Source organism: Camelus bactrianus, chromosome 13, assembly GCF_048773025.1.
Source record: "Camelus bactrianus isolate YW-2024 breed Bactrian camel chromosome 13, ASM4877302v1, whole genome shotgun sequence".
Lineage (NCBI taxonomy): Eukaryota > Metazoa > Chordata > Mammalia > Artiodactyla > Camelidae > Camelus > Camelus bactrianus.
The window spans coordinates 31610787-31631479 of NC_133551.1; the positions used below are offsets into that span (position 1 = coordinate 31610787).

At 41.3% G+C, this 20693-nt stretch overlaps 1 protein-coding gene across 6 annotated transcripts in view; it reads right to left on the reverse strand.

The window, feature by feature from the left end:
* Nucleotides 1–20693, reverse strand: part of CACHD1 (cache domain containing 1) — a 230649-nt gene that overhangs the window by 55649 nt on the left and 154307 nt on the right. For all 6 annotated transcript variants that reach the window (XR_012511191.1, XR_012511193.1, XR_012511192.1 and 3 more), the window contains exons 9-16: nt 17548–17781; nt 13404–13553; nt 12594–12717; nt 11660–11777; nt 7906–8074; nt 3125–3267; nt 2258–2439; nt 1255–1365 (exon numbers count right to left, since the gene is read on the reverse strand). Coding sequence is in view for 2 of the 6 variants with exons in the window: in XM_045512456.2 (XP_045368412.2) it covers nt 1255–1365; nt 2258–2439; nt 3125–3267; nt 7906–8074; nt 11660–11777; nt 12594–12717; nt 13404–13553; nt 17548–17781 (1231 nt within the window). In the remaining 4 variants the exon portion in view is untranslated. The remainder of the gene's footprint in view (nt 1–1254; nt 1366–2257; nt 2440–3124; nt 3268–7905; nt 8075–11659; nt 11778–12593; nt 12718–13403; nt 13554–17547; nt 17782–20693) is intronic.

Consider the following 20693-nt stretch of genomic DNA (forward strand, 5'->3'; position numbering starts at 1 on the left):
ATCATCATCACCCGTGTCAGTGTCATCAAAGACCAAGGTGACTTCTATTCCCTCAAAGAAACCACCTTTGTTTACGTTTTCTCAATTGATTAGAATATACAGGAGAGATGACAAGTGTTCCTCTTCAGACAGTAGTAGGCATATACCTTACAGATGGTCTGTTAATGAAAACACTGAAAAGATCTGTTCTAAATGAATGTTTACTTGTTTATATGTGACGGGGCTGAACAGATACCATGTCCTGGAAATAATAAATCAGTATCTGGGTGGCGGGAGGGCCCTGCTTGCTGTGAAGACACAGGTCATGTTGAAATTCCACACAGTACTGCTTCCCGATTCGTGCTCCCAATGAACTTGGCATTAGAAGAATTCTACTGAATGTCAATCATTTGATACATAATGAGCACCAGCGAAAAGCATAAAGTTAAGCAAGAAAATCTGTCTCCCCATAAATGTTAAGGCATCATTACAGATACCAGTCAAAATATGGCCTTTCTTGGTTGCTAGGGAAAAAATAGCTATTTGTATAAAGAAGAGATTAAAACAATGTGTTTGACTTGCCTCTCCACCCAGCATTTCACTTCTATTTCAACATTTCATTTGTAGTTGAGACACTGAAACCTTAAAAGCCTGAAATATAAAGCACGCTAAATATATTTACAGTGATCCTGACATTTTACCACATTCTTGGAAAATTAGTTTTCAAAATGCCTTTTCATTTTTCAAGCACAAAGCAAAACCAGCAACAAAACCACCACCGCCAATGACAACAACGGTAACAACAAACTCCTACATAATTTTAAACAAACTCAGATACAAGGGGTAACAGTTCCACGTCTCGATACCTTTTTTCCTTCATTAAAACTACTCTTTGCTTGGGAAAACACTCTCTGGTAGTAATAGTTCTCAGGCTCTCAGTGCTGTTTCTTTGACTGGTTTAGGACCAGCACTTCTAGGAACTGCTCTACTGAATCTAACATCTTGTTCTTCTTCACAAACACTATCGTGGCCAAGTACTGGGCTAATGTTTGACGGACTCAGTCACGTGATAGCCTTGTGAGGTATTATCCCCATTTTACAGACATCAGGAGGAAGCTCAGGAAATCTGAGATGACATAGCTAGAGAGGATATTCAAACCCAAGCCTGCCTCACATCAAAGGCCATACTAAACCTTGGTGTCTACTATTCCATTTAAATTTTCAAAATACCCTTATGTGCTTAAGAAACGAGTAAAAAATGAATTGAAATACTACCTGGATGAATGAATGGTATGACTGATGGTCACCACATAGCCAGCTCCTCCAACGTCTAAGTAAGGGCCAGTCAAAGAAATCAAACCCGGATTAGCTACAGCATGGAGATACCTAACGGAGAACAAAGGAAGTCATGTCATCTTAGGGTACGGACAACAACAACTGCAAATTTTGAAGAAAAGTGAGCTTGTAACCCTAAAAAATATTGTAAGTTATAAATCTCGCCTATTTTAACATTCAAATTCAAGAGGATTCCTATGCTCTACGACTGACTGCAGCATCAACACACGAGGTCAAGGAAATCTGAAGTTCTCTTTTTAAAAAAGATGCTGAACTCAGTACACACATCAGATTTTAAAATTATCTATAGTACAGATGCTCTAGAGGCTAAAAGAAAAATTAGTGAAGCATAAACTAATACAATTTGGCACATAAAAATGCACCCTGGATTGGGGGATAAGGGTGGGGGAACGGGCAGTAAAAACAGTAACTGACTCATGAGTGACTCAGATACTAAGCAGCATGTACCTAGAAATCCTGTTTTTTATGCCCAGGTTGTCCCCCTGCTGTACCACCTGGCTAGCTTTTGCTTTTGAAAATCAGAATAAAAATAAAGCCCAGAAGTAAAACACTGTTTTTTGGTTTTCATTTTCCATGGGTCACACATGCCCTTAAGTGTATCCACTGTGGACACACTGCCTACAAAGTGGGAGTCAAACTCCAGTAGGAATTGAAATGCCCAAATATAAAGCATTTCAGTCACAAAATTTCAATGAAGAGATAAAAACACTGTAAGCAGAGGAAACTCACAAAGCTGTTGTTGATACTACATTAAAAAAAACAAAACAAAACCCAAACTATTCAAAACCATATTTTCACTGCCACGAAAGTATCTTCTTTTAATATGACTGCTTCAAGTCGCTTTATTGTATGTATTTATCATGGCTCTCCAGGATTGAGGAGGTGGCTGGAACTTTTGATAATGGAAGCCCCTAAAACTCACCATTGTCTCCTCGTGGGATCAAATGCTTTGTCCATGAGGGAACCAGGATAAATTCTGAGGACGCCATTGGGCGTTGCTATGTAACGGCGGACAATGTAAGTGTTCAGGCTACTCATTTCCATTTGTGTCATCCATTCATCTGTGACGTGGCTGGTAGCCATTACTTCATTTCTGACAGAGAACTGGGGGACAAAGGAAGACATAGCAGGGATCCTTTAAGACCCACATGAAAAGAGAGTGGCCTGCTGGCAGAGCTTCCCGAAGCTCTCTTGCAGAGAAGCCAAGCCCAATTACTTCTCAAAAATCTTTCCACAGCAGATGGATACAGCCAAACTTGGGGAAAACAAAAGCTTACTGAAATATAGCCAGTGGACGTGTGATTTACTCAGTTGTTCATCTTTGCTAGGCTTTCTGTGTTTAAGAGGAAAACGACCTGAGAGTGAAGCATCACTAAACACACACACACGCACACATACAAACATGCGCGCACACGCACCTGCTAAATGTCTGCTTCTTAAACTTCGTCATATTTACCTCAACGGGCAGTAGGGGCACTTTACTTCTTCCCCTGGGAAAAATGGGGCTGGGAAAGCTTCCCTGGTCTCCGACTCACACCCCCTACCTAGACAACCCCTGGTGCATCTAAGGCTTGAAAGAGCTTCTTCATCTGGCCCACAGGGCTTCTTAATCCATCTGAAGGGTCATTGCCGACGAGCCTGCTTTGGGCCACACGCTGCCGCACCAGCCCTCCAGCTAAGAAAGAGACACAGACCCAGGGCCGGGCTTCCCACTTCAAAGGTTCGCGGCCAGCACCCACCCTGGGCCTGCAGAGGGCGCACCAGAGACGTGGCCCCGGCCAGAACTCACTTTGAGCCCCGGGTTAGCAATGAGGCGGGTGTTGTCACTGAGATAGGCCGTGTAGTGTTCCACCATGCGTTTGGTCTCCGGCTGGCTGAGGTGTTCATAGGGGGAGGAAAAGCTGCCTGCAGACAGCATGACGGTGGGACTTTCTGAAAGAGAAGCAAACAAAGCAGGCCTGAGAACACTGAGGCTTCACCTCAGGCCCAAACAAAAGCACGGTGAGGGCTCTGCCAGTCTGCCAGCTGCGGTGGCTGAAAGTCTTCCCTTTATAAGGAAAGCAAAGAACTCCAGGCTGGAAGAAAAAGTGCCAGACCTTCTCCCTGCAGGGAGCTTACAGTTGTCAGTGAACCTAGAGAGATGCTGGCAAACGCTCAGCATGCCTTAGACCTACACGTAGTATCTTACGCCCCTTAGCATTGAGCAGGCAGCATGGGACGTGGAGCCGGATGGGGATGAGCCTGAGCGCCAACATTTCCTGGCTGTGTGATGCTGGGCAAGTTACAATACACGTGATGTTTTTACCCAGCTGCAAAGTGGAGGAAACAGCAGTGCCAACCTTATAGAGGTATGATGAGAATTACAGTAGCTAATATACACAAAGAGAACAAGTTAACAAACGCAAATCACTTACAACAGTGCTGGCACAGGTCAAGCCCTCTGTATGTTAACTCATTGTTCATATTAGTATCATCATCAAGGAAGAAAGAAACATGAAAGAGTGAAGTCGGTGCAAAACTTAATTAAAAAAATTATTCTCACAGAGGGGGATACCAACGTGGCATAAACAGGAGCAGTGGAAATGAAGCAGGTGATGTACACGTATTTAATCTTTGGTTTTAGCTGAAGAGGAAAAGTCCAGTTCTTTATTTAACATAGATCCTCAAAGTGAATGAATTACATTATGAGAAAAAACACTACATCTTTGTCTTTGAAATTTCCTACTCTTCAATTGTGTATTTTTGAAAGCTTTAAAAAGCACTGTCATGCGTCCTATCATTAAATCTGTGGTGCTCTTCTACTCCTTTTGCTTGCTCTCACTCATAGTGTCTCGTTTCCCTGTGGCCTGGCTATCTGACTGTGCTGCGCACTGTATTCAACAACAAATTAAAAAAAGGGACAATGAATCTATGCATGCTCATGTATAACTGAAAAATTGTGCTCTACACTGGAATTTGACACAACATTGTAAAATGACTGTAAGGCAATAAAAAAATGTTAAAATAAAAACTAAAAAAAAAAACCCCAAAACAAAAAACCCCAAAACAAAAAACAAAAACAAATCTGTATGAACTGTTGAGCCCCAACAGGATAGGAATAACTTCCTCCAGAAAGGACCACTGTTTGATTCCACCAGGTGCGCCACCCCAAGATGAGGCAGCATGGTAAGGTGGAAAGAGTTCCCAACAAGGAGACTGGACACTGGCCTAAGTGCTGTCCTGTGAGGCTTTGGTATTCAGCTAGTCCATGACTAGCTAATGCTTTAGATTCTTCAGACAGCTCAGATGACAGAAATCCCAAGGCAAGGGCTGATTCAGCTCCAACCACCCTTACCCTAGTAATGCAGTCCTTTAGGACCTCAGCTAAAAGGATGCATGTGTGTAAGGGGTGAAAGGAAGTGGTTTCATTTATTCGTCTCCACCTTTTCGGGACCTTGGATTTGATTTCTGCCTCTCTCCAGCCCTAAGAAGATACCTAAAGCAGAGTTTAATTTCATGGCTGTTTCTTCTTTTGGTAAACATGTGCACTGTAAAAGCAGCTTTAAGTGTTGGCTTTCTTCTCTGGGTTCTTATGTTCTCCTAGACTTTGGTCCACTACCTTTCAGGTTAGTTCTTTGATGCTTTTCTAAAAGATTTATTGAAAAAAGATTCCACCCAGGATTTCTGGTTGAACCCAGCAGGGTGGGTCAGAATGACCTAGTCTGCCTTTACCAGAAGAAGTTGCTTCCACTAATACCATGTGTCATTTAATTCGTATCATCCTGGTATGGCCTGGGAGATTATTATCACATTCATATCAAAGAGAAGAAAACCAGAGACTTAAAAAGGGTAGGTTGCCTGGCAGGGTGCTCTGCGTTCACATGCCTGTGCTCATGGGCCCTCTGAGCAAGGATGCGCCAGAGATGGAGGACTGGCCTGGAACTCAAAGAGCTTGAGCCAGTGGGAGAGAGAAGACTGAAGAAGAAAGAGGAAAACAACAATAGATGAACACAGTAATGTAAGAAATGTCTCAGAGACAAAAGCGTTAGGCCAGAGGAAGGGGAAGAGAGGAGCTTGGGGAGTGGGCCTTTCTTGTAGTGACAGAGACTGGGCATTTTAGAAATAGCTGGTGCAGCAAGATGGATTGAAGGAGAGGGAGAAACCAAGATACAAGATCCAAAGCTTTATGTCCAGGAGCGAGACACAAAGCCCTCATCTACGTAAGACACGTAGTACTTACATGCATACTTGCGTATTTCACTGCATTGGATGACGTTCTCTTTAAAAATTCTCCTTTAAATATGAAAATGAATATACGTATGTATATGCATGACTGGGACACTGTGCTGTGCACCAGAAATTGACACATTGTAACTGACTATACTTAAATAAAAAAATTTTTTAAAAAATTCCCCTTTATGTACCAAGAAGACAATGTTCCTCCTTCAGCCCTTCTGACGGCAGCTCTGACATACATTTAACACCATGTCTCAAAATCCCCATCATCAGTGAAATTAGGTGGAAACCACTTATTTGCCATTGTTTCCCTTATTTTCCTTTTTTCCCCCCAATATTTCAATGATCTTGCTTCACTTCCGTTACGAGCCGACACTAACCCCCCTGGTGACTCCTCCACACACTGTCCTGGGGGTTCCATGGCCAAGATGAAGCTGAATGGTGGTCTGGTGGAAAGAACACCTAGTGAGAGCCAGACGCTGGCATGAGGTCTGTCCGTGTGCCTGGGACCAGCCCACCAGTCCAATGGAAGTTACTGGAGTTGAAAGCTCTACATTTTCTGGGTGTCTCTGTGAGGTAGCACTGTCCCACTGAAACACAATGCAATCCCCAAAGGTCATATAAAATTTTCCAGTAGCCACATGAAGAAAAAGCACAAACAGGATAAATTAATTTTGCTAGTATATTCTATGGAATCCAATCTATCCAAAACATTATCACTTTAACATGTAACCAACAGGAAAAAACTGGGTCTGTATTTTACACTTAATGGCAAGTCTCAACTTGGACTGGCCACATTGTAAGTGCTTAAGAGCCACATGTGGCTAGTGGCTACCATATTGGACAGTGTAGCTATGAAGGATTATCCAAAGGAAATAAAAAAATATCTAAGCTTGAGCTTTTTTTCTCATCCAGAAAAACTGCTACACTTCACTGTCTCAAATGTAAAAACAGTGACCTCCTCTTCACCAGCAGCAGTGTAGGATTGTTTACCTGGTTCCCACAGTGGCTAAGAGAATCAAGCCCATCCTAGCTTTTCAGTAAGCAGTTCATAAAAATATGAATTTAGAGGGTACACATACTCCTGCATAAAATCAGAAGGCAAACCCCCCCCAAAGCTCCCTAAACGATAACAAGCAAATGTAGAATCCAAGTTGGCATCTCTGGCCCTCTCCAAGTTGTCTGCACGGCTGGAACGCGGGACAGATAAGACCGCTCTCTCGAGCTCATATCCAGGCAGAAACTCGGATAGAATTTAAAGGAGAAACCCAAACACGAGTGCTCTCATTTGGAACCTAGAGATTGGTGGCTTCCATTTTTGATCCTCTTCCCATCTGTGTCCCCTCTACTCAGTTTGCCAGTTGTCCCATGATTCTTAGTTATTCACTTTTGAACCCGAAGTATTTTCAACGGTGAAGAGAAGAATGCCTGTTTTACGGCATTGTGAGTCTACCACGGTGCATGGACCACACACACCACTGATGCCTAGCGTGTGCCCGGCACAGGGTGGCTTGCAATAAAAGGCGGCCCAGGCCTGGGAGAGGCACGAATCACATCTCAGCCTGGCTACTTTCTGTGTTACCTTGGGAAAGCTGTGGCGTTGGGATAAACCCAACGTCCTCACCTGTCATAGGTCAACCCAGATCCTGAGTGTAGAAACCTGGCATATAACAAATGTAAATTCCATTTTGCTTCCTTTGAATTATTTGGAATTATTCCTATTTCCTAATCTCTTTTGAAGACAGGGACCTGTGGCAGATACGCTATGTAGACATACAGGTGTGCTACCCTTGGACCCTTTGACCATTTTCCCATCTCCTACCCTGCAGGTCCTCGTCCCCACATCTGTGGGCCTGCCTCTCATGGACCATACCTGTGACTCTCTTTGATGGACACTCCTTGGCCTGCTAAAACCTCTCTGCCCAGCCCTAGCAGAAGGCAGAAAATGACTAAGGAATATGAAAGTCCATCTCCCTTTCTTGAGCCCGGGCAAACTCTGCAGTGTAATTTATACTTCTAAGCCCTCCCCAACCCCCTGACCCTGCCCACAGGATTAGGTGGAGGCTGGAACTTCACCTAAAATCCAACCCTTGTTTACTTTCTCCTCCTTCCTCATCCCGTTTTTCTCACTTCCTCGATAGTTTCTCCTGAGAGTTTGTCCTTAATAAATTACCAACCCACCAACGCTCAGCTCAGTGTCTGATGGAGAACCCAATCCAAGTCCAGGACTCAAATTGTTTTTACACCTGTACCCCAACCCAGGCCCCGTAGGCATTCAACACCTTAATTAAAACTGACACTGAGGGTGAGCTGCTGTAGGAGCACAAAGCAAGCCGAGGAACGCGAGGCCTTTACCTAGAGTGGCCAGCTGTTTGAAGTGCAGGCAGGCGCTAGGCTGGCCCAGGAGGTCCAGCCGGTGGTACAGCAGCTTGCTGCTGGGGACAGTGTTGAGGTTCTTCAGTTGTTTGACAGGTATTTCCGGTTGTATCACCACAATGCAGAGAATAAAAGAAGTGTCTTGTACCTGGAAAAAAATCAAGAGAATTTCTTTTACAGAAAACAAAGGCTTCTGGGGATGGAGACTTTAGCTACAGTGTTTTCTGCGGTTTCTGTCTCCCCCGACCCCATAGGAAAATATTTGGTGATTGAATGAAAGGCAGGAAGATGGGGTAATAGGAATGGTTCTGACAAAGGATAACACTGTCTACTTTCTATTTTCCCTTCTGACCGAGGGAAATCAATTTCAGTAACAGAAAATCATGGAGCTAATGAAGGGATTAGGACACGGTCCCTTTGAAACAGCGACCCTCGTCCCCTTCTGCTTGCTTAAGCTAATGGATACAAGCTGGAACGTGGCGTAAGAATACAACACTTAATTTCTGTTTGGGTTTGAAGTGTGTTTAAAAATATATCATTAGTTTTGCAACGAGTGTTCCGAGAACTATTTTAAATGCCAATGATGAATCCACACACACAGCCCGTGGAGAATCTGGTTTATTCATTCAGTTCCCCACGAGCGCTTTCTCTTCTCTTGGTTGGAGATGACAAGGACGTCAGACTCATGAAAAGTGCAAATCCTATGGCTCCCTCACAAAGCCAGCTTGACTTGGCCTTTCAGATGGGGGATGGCAAACGTGCTGTAGCTTGGCCAAATTTAGGCTCCTGTCTAGAGAGAGACAGGAGTACTTTCAAATTCGCTTTGCTTCTAGAAATGGATGCTTGAATAAAATTTGGTGGCAAAAATGTCTACCAAAGAATCAAAAGCCAAGGAAAGCTACTTATCTAGCTCCCTGACTTAAAAATACAAGAAAGCCACACTTCTCTAAGTCCATTATATTGGGAGGTGAACAGAAACTGTTTAAAAGATGGCTTGTAAATAAACGTAAGGAGTGATAACCGGTTAAGTCAGAACTAAAGGGTAGCCAGAACCAAAGTAGCTGAAAAGATTTACTTAATGATCAAGGAGAAAGTTTTTAACCAGGCAGGTTAGAGTTAAGTGCAATGTAGAGTTTATGAGAATGGTTGCAGAATCTTTTTAAACACAGGGGAAATTTGCATCTTCCTGGAATTGCTTTCAAGTACTGCTGCCAAGGATATTCAATTAGATTAGCAAATTTAATCCTCTTCCTCCACCCAACAAATTGGGAAGTGACAAAGTGTTCTGAAGTGGCAACGACTATTTCCTTCTTTCCATCTCACACAGGCATCCTTTGAGCCTGTTTCCTGTGTGGCATGTTCTAAGGAACCAAAAGACAAAACGTTTACCGGAATGATCAGAATATAATTTTATAATTCAGTTATTTCTTTAAGAGAGAGAAAAAAAAAATCACTCTAACCACCTAAAAGCAACACTTCATAAATAGTTCTTAGCTGAAAAGGAAAACAGATTTCAGTACAGGTTTTTCTATCATGTCCTTAGCTGAAAAAAGAGTCTCTGCACTGAGGAGCTCTGCAATGTATCCAGGAGAGTTCTCCATGACTGGGGGTGGGGGGGGTGTTCTGTTTTTATCCACTGATTGTCCATAGGATTCGTGCGTTCACATGAACCATGCCTGTGTAACACAGGAATAGTGCAGTATCTTCTGAGAGTCAATATTTCCTCCTGTGTCAGCGTGCAGCTCCCCAAATCCTCAAAGATGGGCTTGAGTTACTCAGTGACAGAGCAGCAGTCTCAACACTGCTAACCTCATCTCTCGTTACATTTGATTCAGGACAATAATCCACCAGTATCTGCCATAGCTATGGATGCTAAGCTAGTTTAACCAGTTATTATCAACATAGATAAGCTAAATCTATTTAAATTATATTTAGTGAAGGAATCCATTTCATTCCTGAGGACAAGATGAGTACCTACTTCCCCCTCTCCCCAAAGTAACTGAAGACAGCTTAAAAACACTTTCTCTTTTTGCCGGGTAACCAGGCAAGCCTTTTAGACTTCAATCTCACTATTTGCCACCTCTTTAATTTTTCACTTAACAGTGATATTCTTGACAATTTCAGAACTCTGAGAAAGCTACCACTTCTACCTGAAGTTATTTATATCCATTTGGTTTAAGTAGAGTGACAAGAATTTACCAGCATCACTGAAGAAAGACTGTCTTAAGAAGATACTGCTTTCCAAAATGTTAACATTAGGTTTATTTACTATATAAAGAAGGTCGTAAAATGCCTCCATTTCCTCCTTTCTCTTTTAATGCCAACAAATATTAATGTATAGATCCTTTCCCCGGATGTAACTGAATTGCTTTCAATCAGGGTACACTGTTGGTAAACAATCTCCAACAGCAAATATAAAAGTATTTTCCAATTCAGAATTCTGGTGTCACTCTTCCTGATGTGAAATTTAAGCAATTGGTCTTTACTTTAAAATTGTATAATTATAAAAATAAGGGCAGATGGTGCAATCATTCTCAAAAAAAAATTCCTGAATGTGAGCTGACTCAGAGGGTTTCAAAATAGACTTTAATCTTTTCCAAAATCTGTATTATCAGTAAAATATCAATAGAATTAGGCTTGTGAATGTAAGTTTCTCAAATGGTCTCATTTGTTACTTTGTTAGTTTTCATTTCCACTTTAGAGGTTGCTGTTTCCTTATGATGACACTTCAAGAATGAAACAAGGTCAGAGGACAGTCTAAAGGCACGTCGGATACCCGTGATCCCTATCATCCTATGCAGACACAGTACGGAGCTGCTGAGTTGTCTGCACCCACTGCTAAGCTGGATGCTCCATGAGGGGCAGAGAAGGTATCATCCTTCCTCATCCTTCTCAGCTCATAGTCAGTGTTCAAGAAGCAGTTCTCAAAGGGATGAATAAACAGATGCATTTGGAGTCAACGACAGGCAAAACACCAGATATGGCTGTCCAAGGGGATCTCAAGTACGACTGCATTTTAAGTTTCATGATTAATATTTGATGATAAAAATCCAAGTCCACTCTTCTTTTGGTCAATTACAGCACTTAGGGCCCCATAATAGCATTGTGATGCTATGCTTAGACGAGGGAGTGGAGGACAAAGACGTAAGTAAGGCGGACAGTGTGTGTTAGATTCTATTTCTCTATGACTCTTCGAGGCCTAGCATCTGAACGAGGCTAGTGAAAGAAAGCGGAAGTGGGTACCACAGTTATGGTTAAACTGTCAATCTGCTTGTGATGTCGGGACACAATCTAAATGTGTATTCATAGGGGACTGTTTAAAGAAATTTGGTCCATCTATATAATGCAATACTACAGAGCCGTTAAAGTTCTGTACACACACACACGCACATACACACAGAGATTCATGCCTGTGTGTGAATAATAATTTTCTGGAACTTGATCAAAGTGGTTATTTCTGAGAAATGGAAGGTCCAAGTCAGGAGGGGGAAGGACACAGTTCACTTTCCACTTTATATTTTTTTATATGGTTTGATTTACTCATCATGAACAATGACTGGTTTTATAAACAAAAAAAGGAAAAAAAATAATTTCTGTGGAATTGCTTCTCTTTTTCCAATCACTTTAACACTGATTAGTATCACTGTCGGACTGAAGTTCCCCAGAATTCCCACGTAAGGAAGAAGTCAGAGCCCCGCAGCTCTGCAGGCAAAGGAGGCTTCCTCCCGCTCACCATCTTCCAGGCGTAGCTGACGTTGTAGGCCTCCTTTCCAGTTTCCCTCAGCTTGTTTATGTGCCAGGACAGGGATGAGTTCACAGGGACTGCGATAATCTGGCTGCCCAGAGGGAGGCTGTGTTGGCAAACAGAATGAAATACTTCAGGCAAAAGATAAAATGAAGCCCTTAATTAAAGGCAGGGAAGATGCTCCGAGTCAGTGACCACCTCCTGATTCTGAAAAGCAATGACGCTCATCACTTTTGAAAGAGATAATGTGAGATTTTCAATTCTGTAAAAGCATTATGTCAGCTCTGCGCTGAAAACATTCCTTACTCTCTACCCTGCACCCTCCTCCCAATTCTAATTCTTTCCAGAGACTAACTTGTCTCAAATCACTCAGTCATTAATTTACAACCAATGAGCACAAAGACCTGTTTCTCCATAGGTTACCATCTGCCAAAATAATGTATCACGGTTGGAAAAAATCCAATCTGTTCCTTATTTTGAGAGAAAATGTTGTATGATTGCGCTGTCAACTTGGAATGGACACCACTTTGCCAAGTGGTTTTTCTGGCACGCTGTAGAGCTGGTCCTCGACTTAACCTTTTCTTTTGCCAACGTTTTTCAATTTGGTATAACTGGCAAATTTTTTTTTTTAAATGAGATAAGATAGATTTGATTTTTACAATTAAAGGCCATGTGAACACAAGAATTTGATTTACAAGACATTTCCCCGAAATAATAGTTTTTAAGAGAACCTTACCTATTTCACAAAGTAAACAAAATTTTGGCTACTATTCTTGGAGAAAAATTACTGAGTATAATTTTGATAGCATTAAAATAATCTATATACTCTTGTTTTCTATTCTATTATAAACACTCATATTTGACTTAATGGGTCCTACTCTCAGAGAAAAACAAAACATGACCACCCTCACCTTTTCCTTACCTTAGGATATTTTGCCGAACCAACTCAAATTTTGGGATATTTTCATAGTGAATGATGTCAGTATGAAGGGGGGGTTCTGACAGTAAATATGGCCTGGTAAGAGATGGGTGCATAAGGGTATACCCTGAAATAAGAAAACAGAAACACATGCTATGGGAAACATGTAGGAAGTACTGATTCTAATAAAAGTGCCCATCATGGGTTTGAAATGTGGGATACTCTGGGATGACTGCCCAACACTCAACTTCTCAGTCTGTAACTCTCCAGTCTAATAAAAATTCAGTTTGTTTTATGTGTTCTTGCATAAAACTCTGGAAGTGTAGAAAGATGTCTTAAATTATCAGACATTTGTCTAATTAAGAATATTTTGGAGGTATTGGTCATTTGGTTTTCATTTTATAAAATGTTCTAATCTATCACGTAAACCTTAATGCCAGTAAATCTAAAGATAACAATAGAGACAAAAAAAAAAAAAAAAAAAAAAAAAGACAGACAGACCAAAACCCACCCCCCCAAACCACCAAAGAATCACATTCGATGTGTAACTCAACTGTCAAGTCTAATTTTCTGATGTTACAAAATAACTGTTACCTACTTCTCAACACAACACAGAAACAAATGCCTGATTTTCAGGTTCATTCTGCCATCTTTACAGTGTTCTATGAGAAATGAGTAGCTCCAGTCACACTGTTTTTCTATAAAAACTCTCACTTCCCTACTTTATTTGTTAGTATCAGAATAGCTACAGATGCTTTTCTTCAGGCTGTTGAGGAAATCGTTCTTTCCTATGATTAATTTTTAGCAGGTTACCTTTGTCATCTATGAGAAAAGTGTAGGAAGCCAAAGAGTCTTGGTAATACGTCACATCTTCAAGGATGTAAGCCAGGTTCACATCCACACCTACAATTCCCAGAAGGAGGTTTCCAAAATAACAGGGTTTACTCACGGTCATTATCAGACCTAGGAGTTAAAAATGAAAACAATTCAAAAAACAAACAAAACAATTCAAAGGCTAGCAGAGAAGGCACTGAACAAAGACTAAGCACTGTGCTGTGTGCTTGAGTGAATCCTGAAGGCCAGGATCCCCCATCTCAGTTCCGTGCTGAAGAAAGGTTTCCCTTGTGACTCTGTCACCAAGCCCCACCTTTGCAGACAGCATTAAGTGAGTTAGACCGCAAGGAACACGGAGTCCTTTGGGGATTCAGATATCTTAGTTAACGTAAATGGAAGCAAGCTGCACATTCTCCACAATTTTTTCACCTAACAGGATATGACATTCCAGATCAGTGTAAAACGTCAGTGGCACTTAATGCATCATTCTACCTCCCGAAGTGAGGAAGGCCCCGCTGCGTCTGAAAGACCGCTGGACGAGGAATCTCCAAATTCCGGGTTCTAGCCCTACTATATCCCTTGTGTATCATTTATATGACACTAGACATAACTCTGAGCCTTGATTTTCATGTCTATTTAAAGGACACAGTAGTAACTGCCTTACTAATTTCTAGGGGTCATTCAATGAAAGAGCTTATGGATAAAGAAAAGCTTATAAGGTATTACAGTTTATTAACATATTAATGCATTTTATTGGAAACAGGAAGATGACGGAAAAAAAAAAACCACCTAGAAAGGTACAGAATCTTATTACCTGACCACTTAGAACTCTGAGTAGGTAAAGGAGTCACTAAGTTTTCAAAGGAATGTATTTCTAGTCACTTGGGCTGGGAGTTCGGCATTTGTATGTAAAGGGTCAGGAAATATTTTAGGCTTTGTGAGCCAAAAAGTTTCTGTTGCATACACTTTTTTTGTTTCTTTTTTTAAACAAAGCTTTGAAAATGTAAAAACCCTTCTGAGCTCTTAAGCCATACAACAACAATAGGACAATTAGGGGAACGTTCAGAAGGAGAGGGCAGGAATGGTGGTCAGCGTACAGCCCAGGCATCAGAACGGCTGGGCTCTCCTGGTTCTGCTGCCACCTCTCCCAGTGCGTCTCTTCCTGTATCAGAGGGGGAGCTGAGACAAAGTGATCTCTAGGACCCTAGATTCTGCCGTCCTACGGCTCTAAGTACAACTCAAAACAAAAAGATGGATAACTTCTCTCCAGCTTGCTCTTGTACTTTCCGGTGCTTGATGACACATTCATGCCTTAGCGGCGTATCAGAAAGCCATTCTTCTATCAACACCTAGGAAAGGAATTTGGATAATCTTGAAGAACTTCTACAGAGACACCGTGTTTGATGTAAACTCAAAGTATTACTGAGCTGCTGTGACTGCAAAGGCCAATTGAATGCATCACTGGTGCATCACTGGTGGAGGAAGAAGCGGATACAACACTGAAAAACTCTGTGAAACATTACGCCCGGTTATAGGATAAGTAAGCTCTGGGGATGTAATGTGCGGTACAGGGGCTACAATTAAGAACACAGGATTGCGTATTTGCAAGTTGCAAAAAGAGTAGATCTTAAAAGTTCTCAACACAAGAAAAAAACTTGTGAGGCGATAGGTGTTAACTAAGCTGATTGTGGTAATTATCTTGCAACATATACATGTATCAAATCATTACGTTGTACACCCACCATTAATGCCACATTGTATGTCAATTATTTCTCAGTAAGACAGGAAAAAAGGAAAGTTATACAATGGGTGGCTATAATCGTTTCAGAAGCATTCTTTAAGCAGTCAACATTTAGAATGCTATCTATCAGTTTTAAAGCATTTAAAGATAATAGGTTTTTAAGAAGGTTTTCAAAATGCCTCTCGGAGGAGGTTTCTGCCCAGGTGTCTCTGGACGAAGGGGTCATAAGTGGCGGCACCAGCAGTGCGAGGGCCAGCAGGGAGACAGAGGTCGTAGTCCACGCGCCACACTCCCCTGGGCTTCAGCCTAAGATTAAAGCCATTTTCAGAGAGCAGTAAAGTACAGCAGACATACTCTAGAGACCACACGCTCACTTCAAATTTCTATTCTCCACTGTATACAGAGAGCAAACCTGATAAAAGAAACATAGTCTTACTTTTCAATTATCCTATTGTGGCAAATAAAATATGCTAAGCTCTTGCCACACTTAATGAAACCCCCAAATGCCCTCCCTACTTTAACCTAAAGCACACAGACTTGCATTGTAAAATAAATACGTACAGTAACTGATATTTTAATCTGCAGAGGTTTTGAATTAGAGCCAGGTAAACACAAGTTTCCCTAGGTGCCCCGTCCTCTTGTCATGGAGTTAAAGGGGTCGTCACCCAATAATTCTAGGGACTGAAGATGTGAAGATGAAAATGACACACGCTAGTAGGGGAATGCGACAGACCAGTAAACCTATCTGAAATCCACTGCACAGGAGTCATAAATCGGGCCCGGAGGACTAAACTTTGGAACACATCAGCCAACAGGGAACCAAAGATTTGCACATAATTTGATTTAAAGCATTCACGGTAGCTTTCTGACTTGCAGAGTAAATTTCAGAAAGGGTTCTACTCTACCTGACACAGCTAACAGGAACAGAATTTGATGGCATAATCCTTGGTGCTTGTATAGGACTCAGCTTCTACACCTGTCTCTGTTCCTTCCACACAGAATTATCATGATTCATTTAACCGTCTTTGTCTTATCAGACCTGAATGCTTGTTGAGGGTGGGATATGTGTCTCACCCAGCACTGCCTGACAGAGCTTGGCTGGCATGCAGTCATGATGGTTAAACGCATAACAGGTCACTCGCATTTAAGACTTGACATTTCCCTGTGAAAGGAAATAGCCTTATCTAAAGGTGGGACTTTTCTATTCTATACACACCTGTGGGCTCTGTCAGAAACAGGAAGGAATAAAAAAAAAAACTGAGGTGTAGCAGTAGCTACCATGTTTCTTCCTTACAGTAAGAACATGTTTACCTAATTTCTAGAAAACGTAGTCTCTGTAAGGCTTGTTATCTTTCACACATGACGTTTCTCTGAGTATCTATTTCTGAGAGTTCCTAGTTAATGGAACACAAAAGCAAGACCTCATACGGTGATGCTGTCTGCCTAGTAATTAGCTGCCTCTTCAATTTTTTCTATCAAGAAAGAAGAGAGGGAAGGATGTGAGGGGAAAAGATAGGCAAGATGAGGAGGAAAAAAAAAAAAAGGTTGTGTTTTTGCTGAGCACACACTGTTGGCCAGGCGTTGTTGGAGATGCTTTACAGACACCAGGGCATTTCATCTTCTCAACTGCTATGAGGGAAACATTCCCTCTCCCATTTAAAGACCAAAAAAATTTAATTAGGTGAGGGTTAAACACTCTACCCACTATCATATTATGGGTAACTTGTGACATGAGGATGATGATGATAGTAACAATAACAAGGATAAAATAATCAATAAATTAAGCAAGGGCAGTCATTATCATTGAGAGGTAGGCTGGGCTCTAATAGGTCTTATAATCCTGGTAACTGAAATATTTGTTACATAAAAGATGTCATTTTAACAGGTGACCAAATGTGAATTAATGAGATTAAATAAATTAGCAAGGATAACAACTTAAGTGGTAGAGCGGGATCTGAAATCCTGTCAATACCAAGCCCGTATTTGTTTGACTACATCGTATTGCTTTGCCTTCGAGGCTGAATCCTAAGCACCTTATTTATTTATTTACCACTGCTCCACAAAATTACTCTTTAGTTCCAATTTACTAACTTTTAGATATTGGGGAATCCTCACAAAGCTTCCCAAGTAGATAAACCCATTGTGTCGACCGAGGCTGGGACAATGAGGAAGAAACAGGGCTGGGGATACAGTGCCACCAGGTAAATGACAGGGGGCTGGCTGCACCACGCTCTGACCGGGGAAAGGCATGTCCACTCCCGTGCCTGTCCAGACCCCCTTAGAGCTCACATGGCGAATAGCGAACGACATTTAAAAGTTACTGTCAGACGTATGTCCATTGCTTTTCCCCTTCCTTTAGTAGGAACTTTTCTCCAAACTTACCATCCCCCATCTCGTCAGAGAAAGGGAGGCTGAAGACAGCTTCATCAATCATCCGGTTGGGCAGGTTGGTGTAGAACCTGCCAACCGTGGTCTCCAAGTTACTCAACTGGTTCAGCACCATCATGCTGCCCTTAATCACCGGCACGGCCGCCCGCTCCAGCACGCCGTACTTCCCCGAGTTCTGCTCAGCCAGGTCTCTCAGGAAAGCCAGCTCTTTCAAACCAGTCACCCCGTCTGAAACAGAAAGCCCAGGGAAGACAGGGTGAAACAAAATGGTGTGTGTCGATAAAATAACTTTGCCATTTAGATCCAACAAAGGTCTAGATGACGTCTTAACAATGCCAAAGGGGTCTCTGCAGAGACAACCTGGACTCGGGACGCAGATACCAGTTCCTGCTGAGGCACAAAGCCTGAGGCTCCACCTTTCCTCAGACACTCAAGAGGGCAAAGGGAGTCTTCAAAAGGCAATGATGAAAAACACATGAGTAAATATAAAAGCGCCCTATTCAGCAAGGATGCTCTTCCCTAGAAGGTTAATTATAAAATTTAAATTGCTTTTCTGCCTTTAATATTTGGAAGCAAAAGTAATGATTAACAAGCCTGCATTTAATTTAAATTAGTAGATGAAGTTGTAGGAGCTTTAAAGGACAGAGGTTTACCATTTCATTTCTTACCTCTTTGCCTATTAAATACTTGCCAAATTCTCATGCAACTAAATGAAAGAATTATGGATTGTATTTAGTGATGCCTCCAAACCCTGTTTCTTTAAGCTCATTTTAATTACAAATGTTTTCATGCTTTATGTTGTTAGGATAATACTGGGTTTGATTTACTCAACATATATTTTTTATGTTTAGAGAGTTTAAAAATCTTTGTAAAAGATTTAGGCAGACTGGGATGTACTGTCCTACAACATCTGTAACCTATAGCACAGAAATAAATCTAATAAACCCTTTTTAAAATTTTGGTTTGCTATTGTTGGAACTCAGTCAAAAGGATTAGTAACTGATCCCATATGGGTACCACTGTAAACAAATTCAAATGATTTCAGTCACTACTGAGATTCTACTGATGAGTTTTTAAAAAGTTTTGCTTCATGTTCTTGAACTGTTTAGTCATTAAAAAAAAAAATCTGAAGAGTTCACGGATCACCTACCTTACGGGACTTTATCATTTCTAAATTGGAAGTGTACACACTTCCACCTTGGAAGTCCATTTCTAAAGTCATCCCAGGATCTAATGGATGTAATTTTTTTTCTTAACAGATTTTATTTAGATAATTTGGAATTTGCTCCACTCAAGCAATGCTAAAAGTAACGTCAGAGCCAGATTATTGTCGCCTTTGTCTGACAGAGAGTTGAGATGAGAAGTGAGTGAGTGGTATACTCCAGAGTAAAAGACAACACAAAAGATGCGACTGATCCCTGATCTTCTACCTTAAAGAAGCTCAAAGAGGTGAGTGATAAAAGGAGACAACTCAGTGCATTAAATACATTTCCTTTCTTTGTCATGTACTGTTTGGCTCTCTCAAAACGTAAAAGAAAAGTAACAAACAGAACACCTACTAGACAAAGAAGAACAGTGTGGGATGAAAGATATCAAAGATCCAGTATTTTATGTTACTCCATTGTGAAACGTTAAAAAGGGGTGGCAGACTGGATTATTCTATCATCAACATGGTGATGCTGGACACATTTCCCAGAATCTCACTTTTTGCAATGCTTCCAGGTCAAAGGTGGCCAAAAGTGAAGTGTTGTAAGATTTGAGAGGTTAAGTGAGAGATGTTAAGAGACAGACATGAAGGACCAGAATGTTCCAGTTCATCCCACTCTTCTGATTTGTGTTCAGTTCCCTTTCCCACCTGCTGGCTTACTCAACAAGGGCAACCCCAGGTCCACTCCAGATGCTTCACTGAGAATTCACAGGGTTAGCAGCCAGGAAGAGCCAACAACCTCTCACAGACTTCTGCACCAGACCTCCTAAGTGGTCTTCAGTGTTGCCAGCTTCCAGACATCCCTGCAAGCTCCAACTTGTCTACCCAGACCATAGCTGGTTAATAAACTGAGTTGTCAACTCCTCTTTCTGCATCTTTACTCTTCCAGTTTTCCCCACAATTGTGTACATGCTTTGTGTACATGCTTATTTTTTCTTAATTGAAATATTGTTAATTTACAATATTGCATTAGTTTCAGGTATATAGCAAAATGATCCAGTTATAGATATCTTTTTCAGATTATTTTCCATTATATTTTCCATTATGACAAGATACTGAATATAGTTTCCTGTGTTATTATAATAAATCCTTCTTGCTTGTCTATTTTATGTATAGTAGTTTGTTAATCTCATACTAATTTATCCCTTCCCCACTTCCCCTTTGGTAACCATAAGTTTGTTTTCTATGTCTGTAAGCCTGTTTGTTTTGTATATAGTTCATTTGTCTTATTTTTTAGATTTCATATATAAGTGATATCATATAATATTTTTCTTTTCTGGTTTACTTCACTTAGTATGATATCCTCTAGGTCCATCCATATTGCTGCATATGGCAATATTTCCCTTTTTATGGCCGAGTAATATTCCACTTTGTATACATATGAACATACCATATCTAAGGCCAATCATCTGTAGATGGGCACCTGGGTTGTTTCCATGTGTTGGCTATTGTCAGTAGTGTTGCTATGAACACTGGGGTGCATGTGTCTGTTCAAATTAGAGTTTTTGTCTTTTCTGGATATAAGCCTAGGAGTGGGATTGCTAGATCATATGGTATGTCTATTTTTAGTTTTCAAGGGAAACTTCACACTGTTTTCGATAGTGGCTACACCAATTTTCATCCACACCATTTATTCTAATAACAAGTTTGTTATACTGAAATTTTCACAATGGCTCTGCTTCCTTCTCTGAGCCCTGACTGATAGAGTGAGGGAGTGTGTCAACCTCCGGGAACAATGTTCAGAGATCCCTCTTAGAGAGGAGGAGCACTTGTGGTGACGATGTGTGTCTGGCTAGATTAAGGGGAGAAAGAGAAAAGATGAGAGTGGTTAGAGAGAAGTAACCTAAAGTCTTAAAGAATGGAATTATCAGGGGCACAGCAGGTGCACAAGATACTTGTGGAAAGACCTAGGATCACTGAAGGGATGGATGAC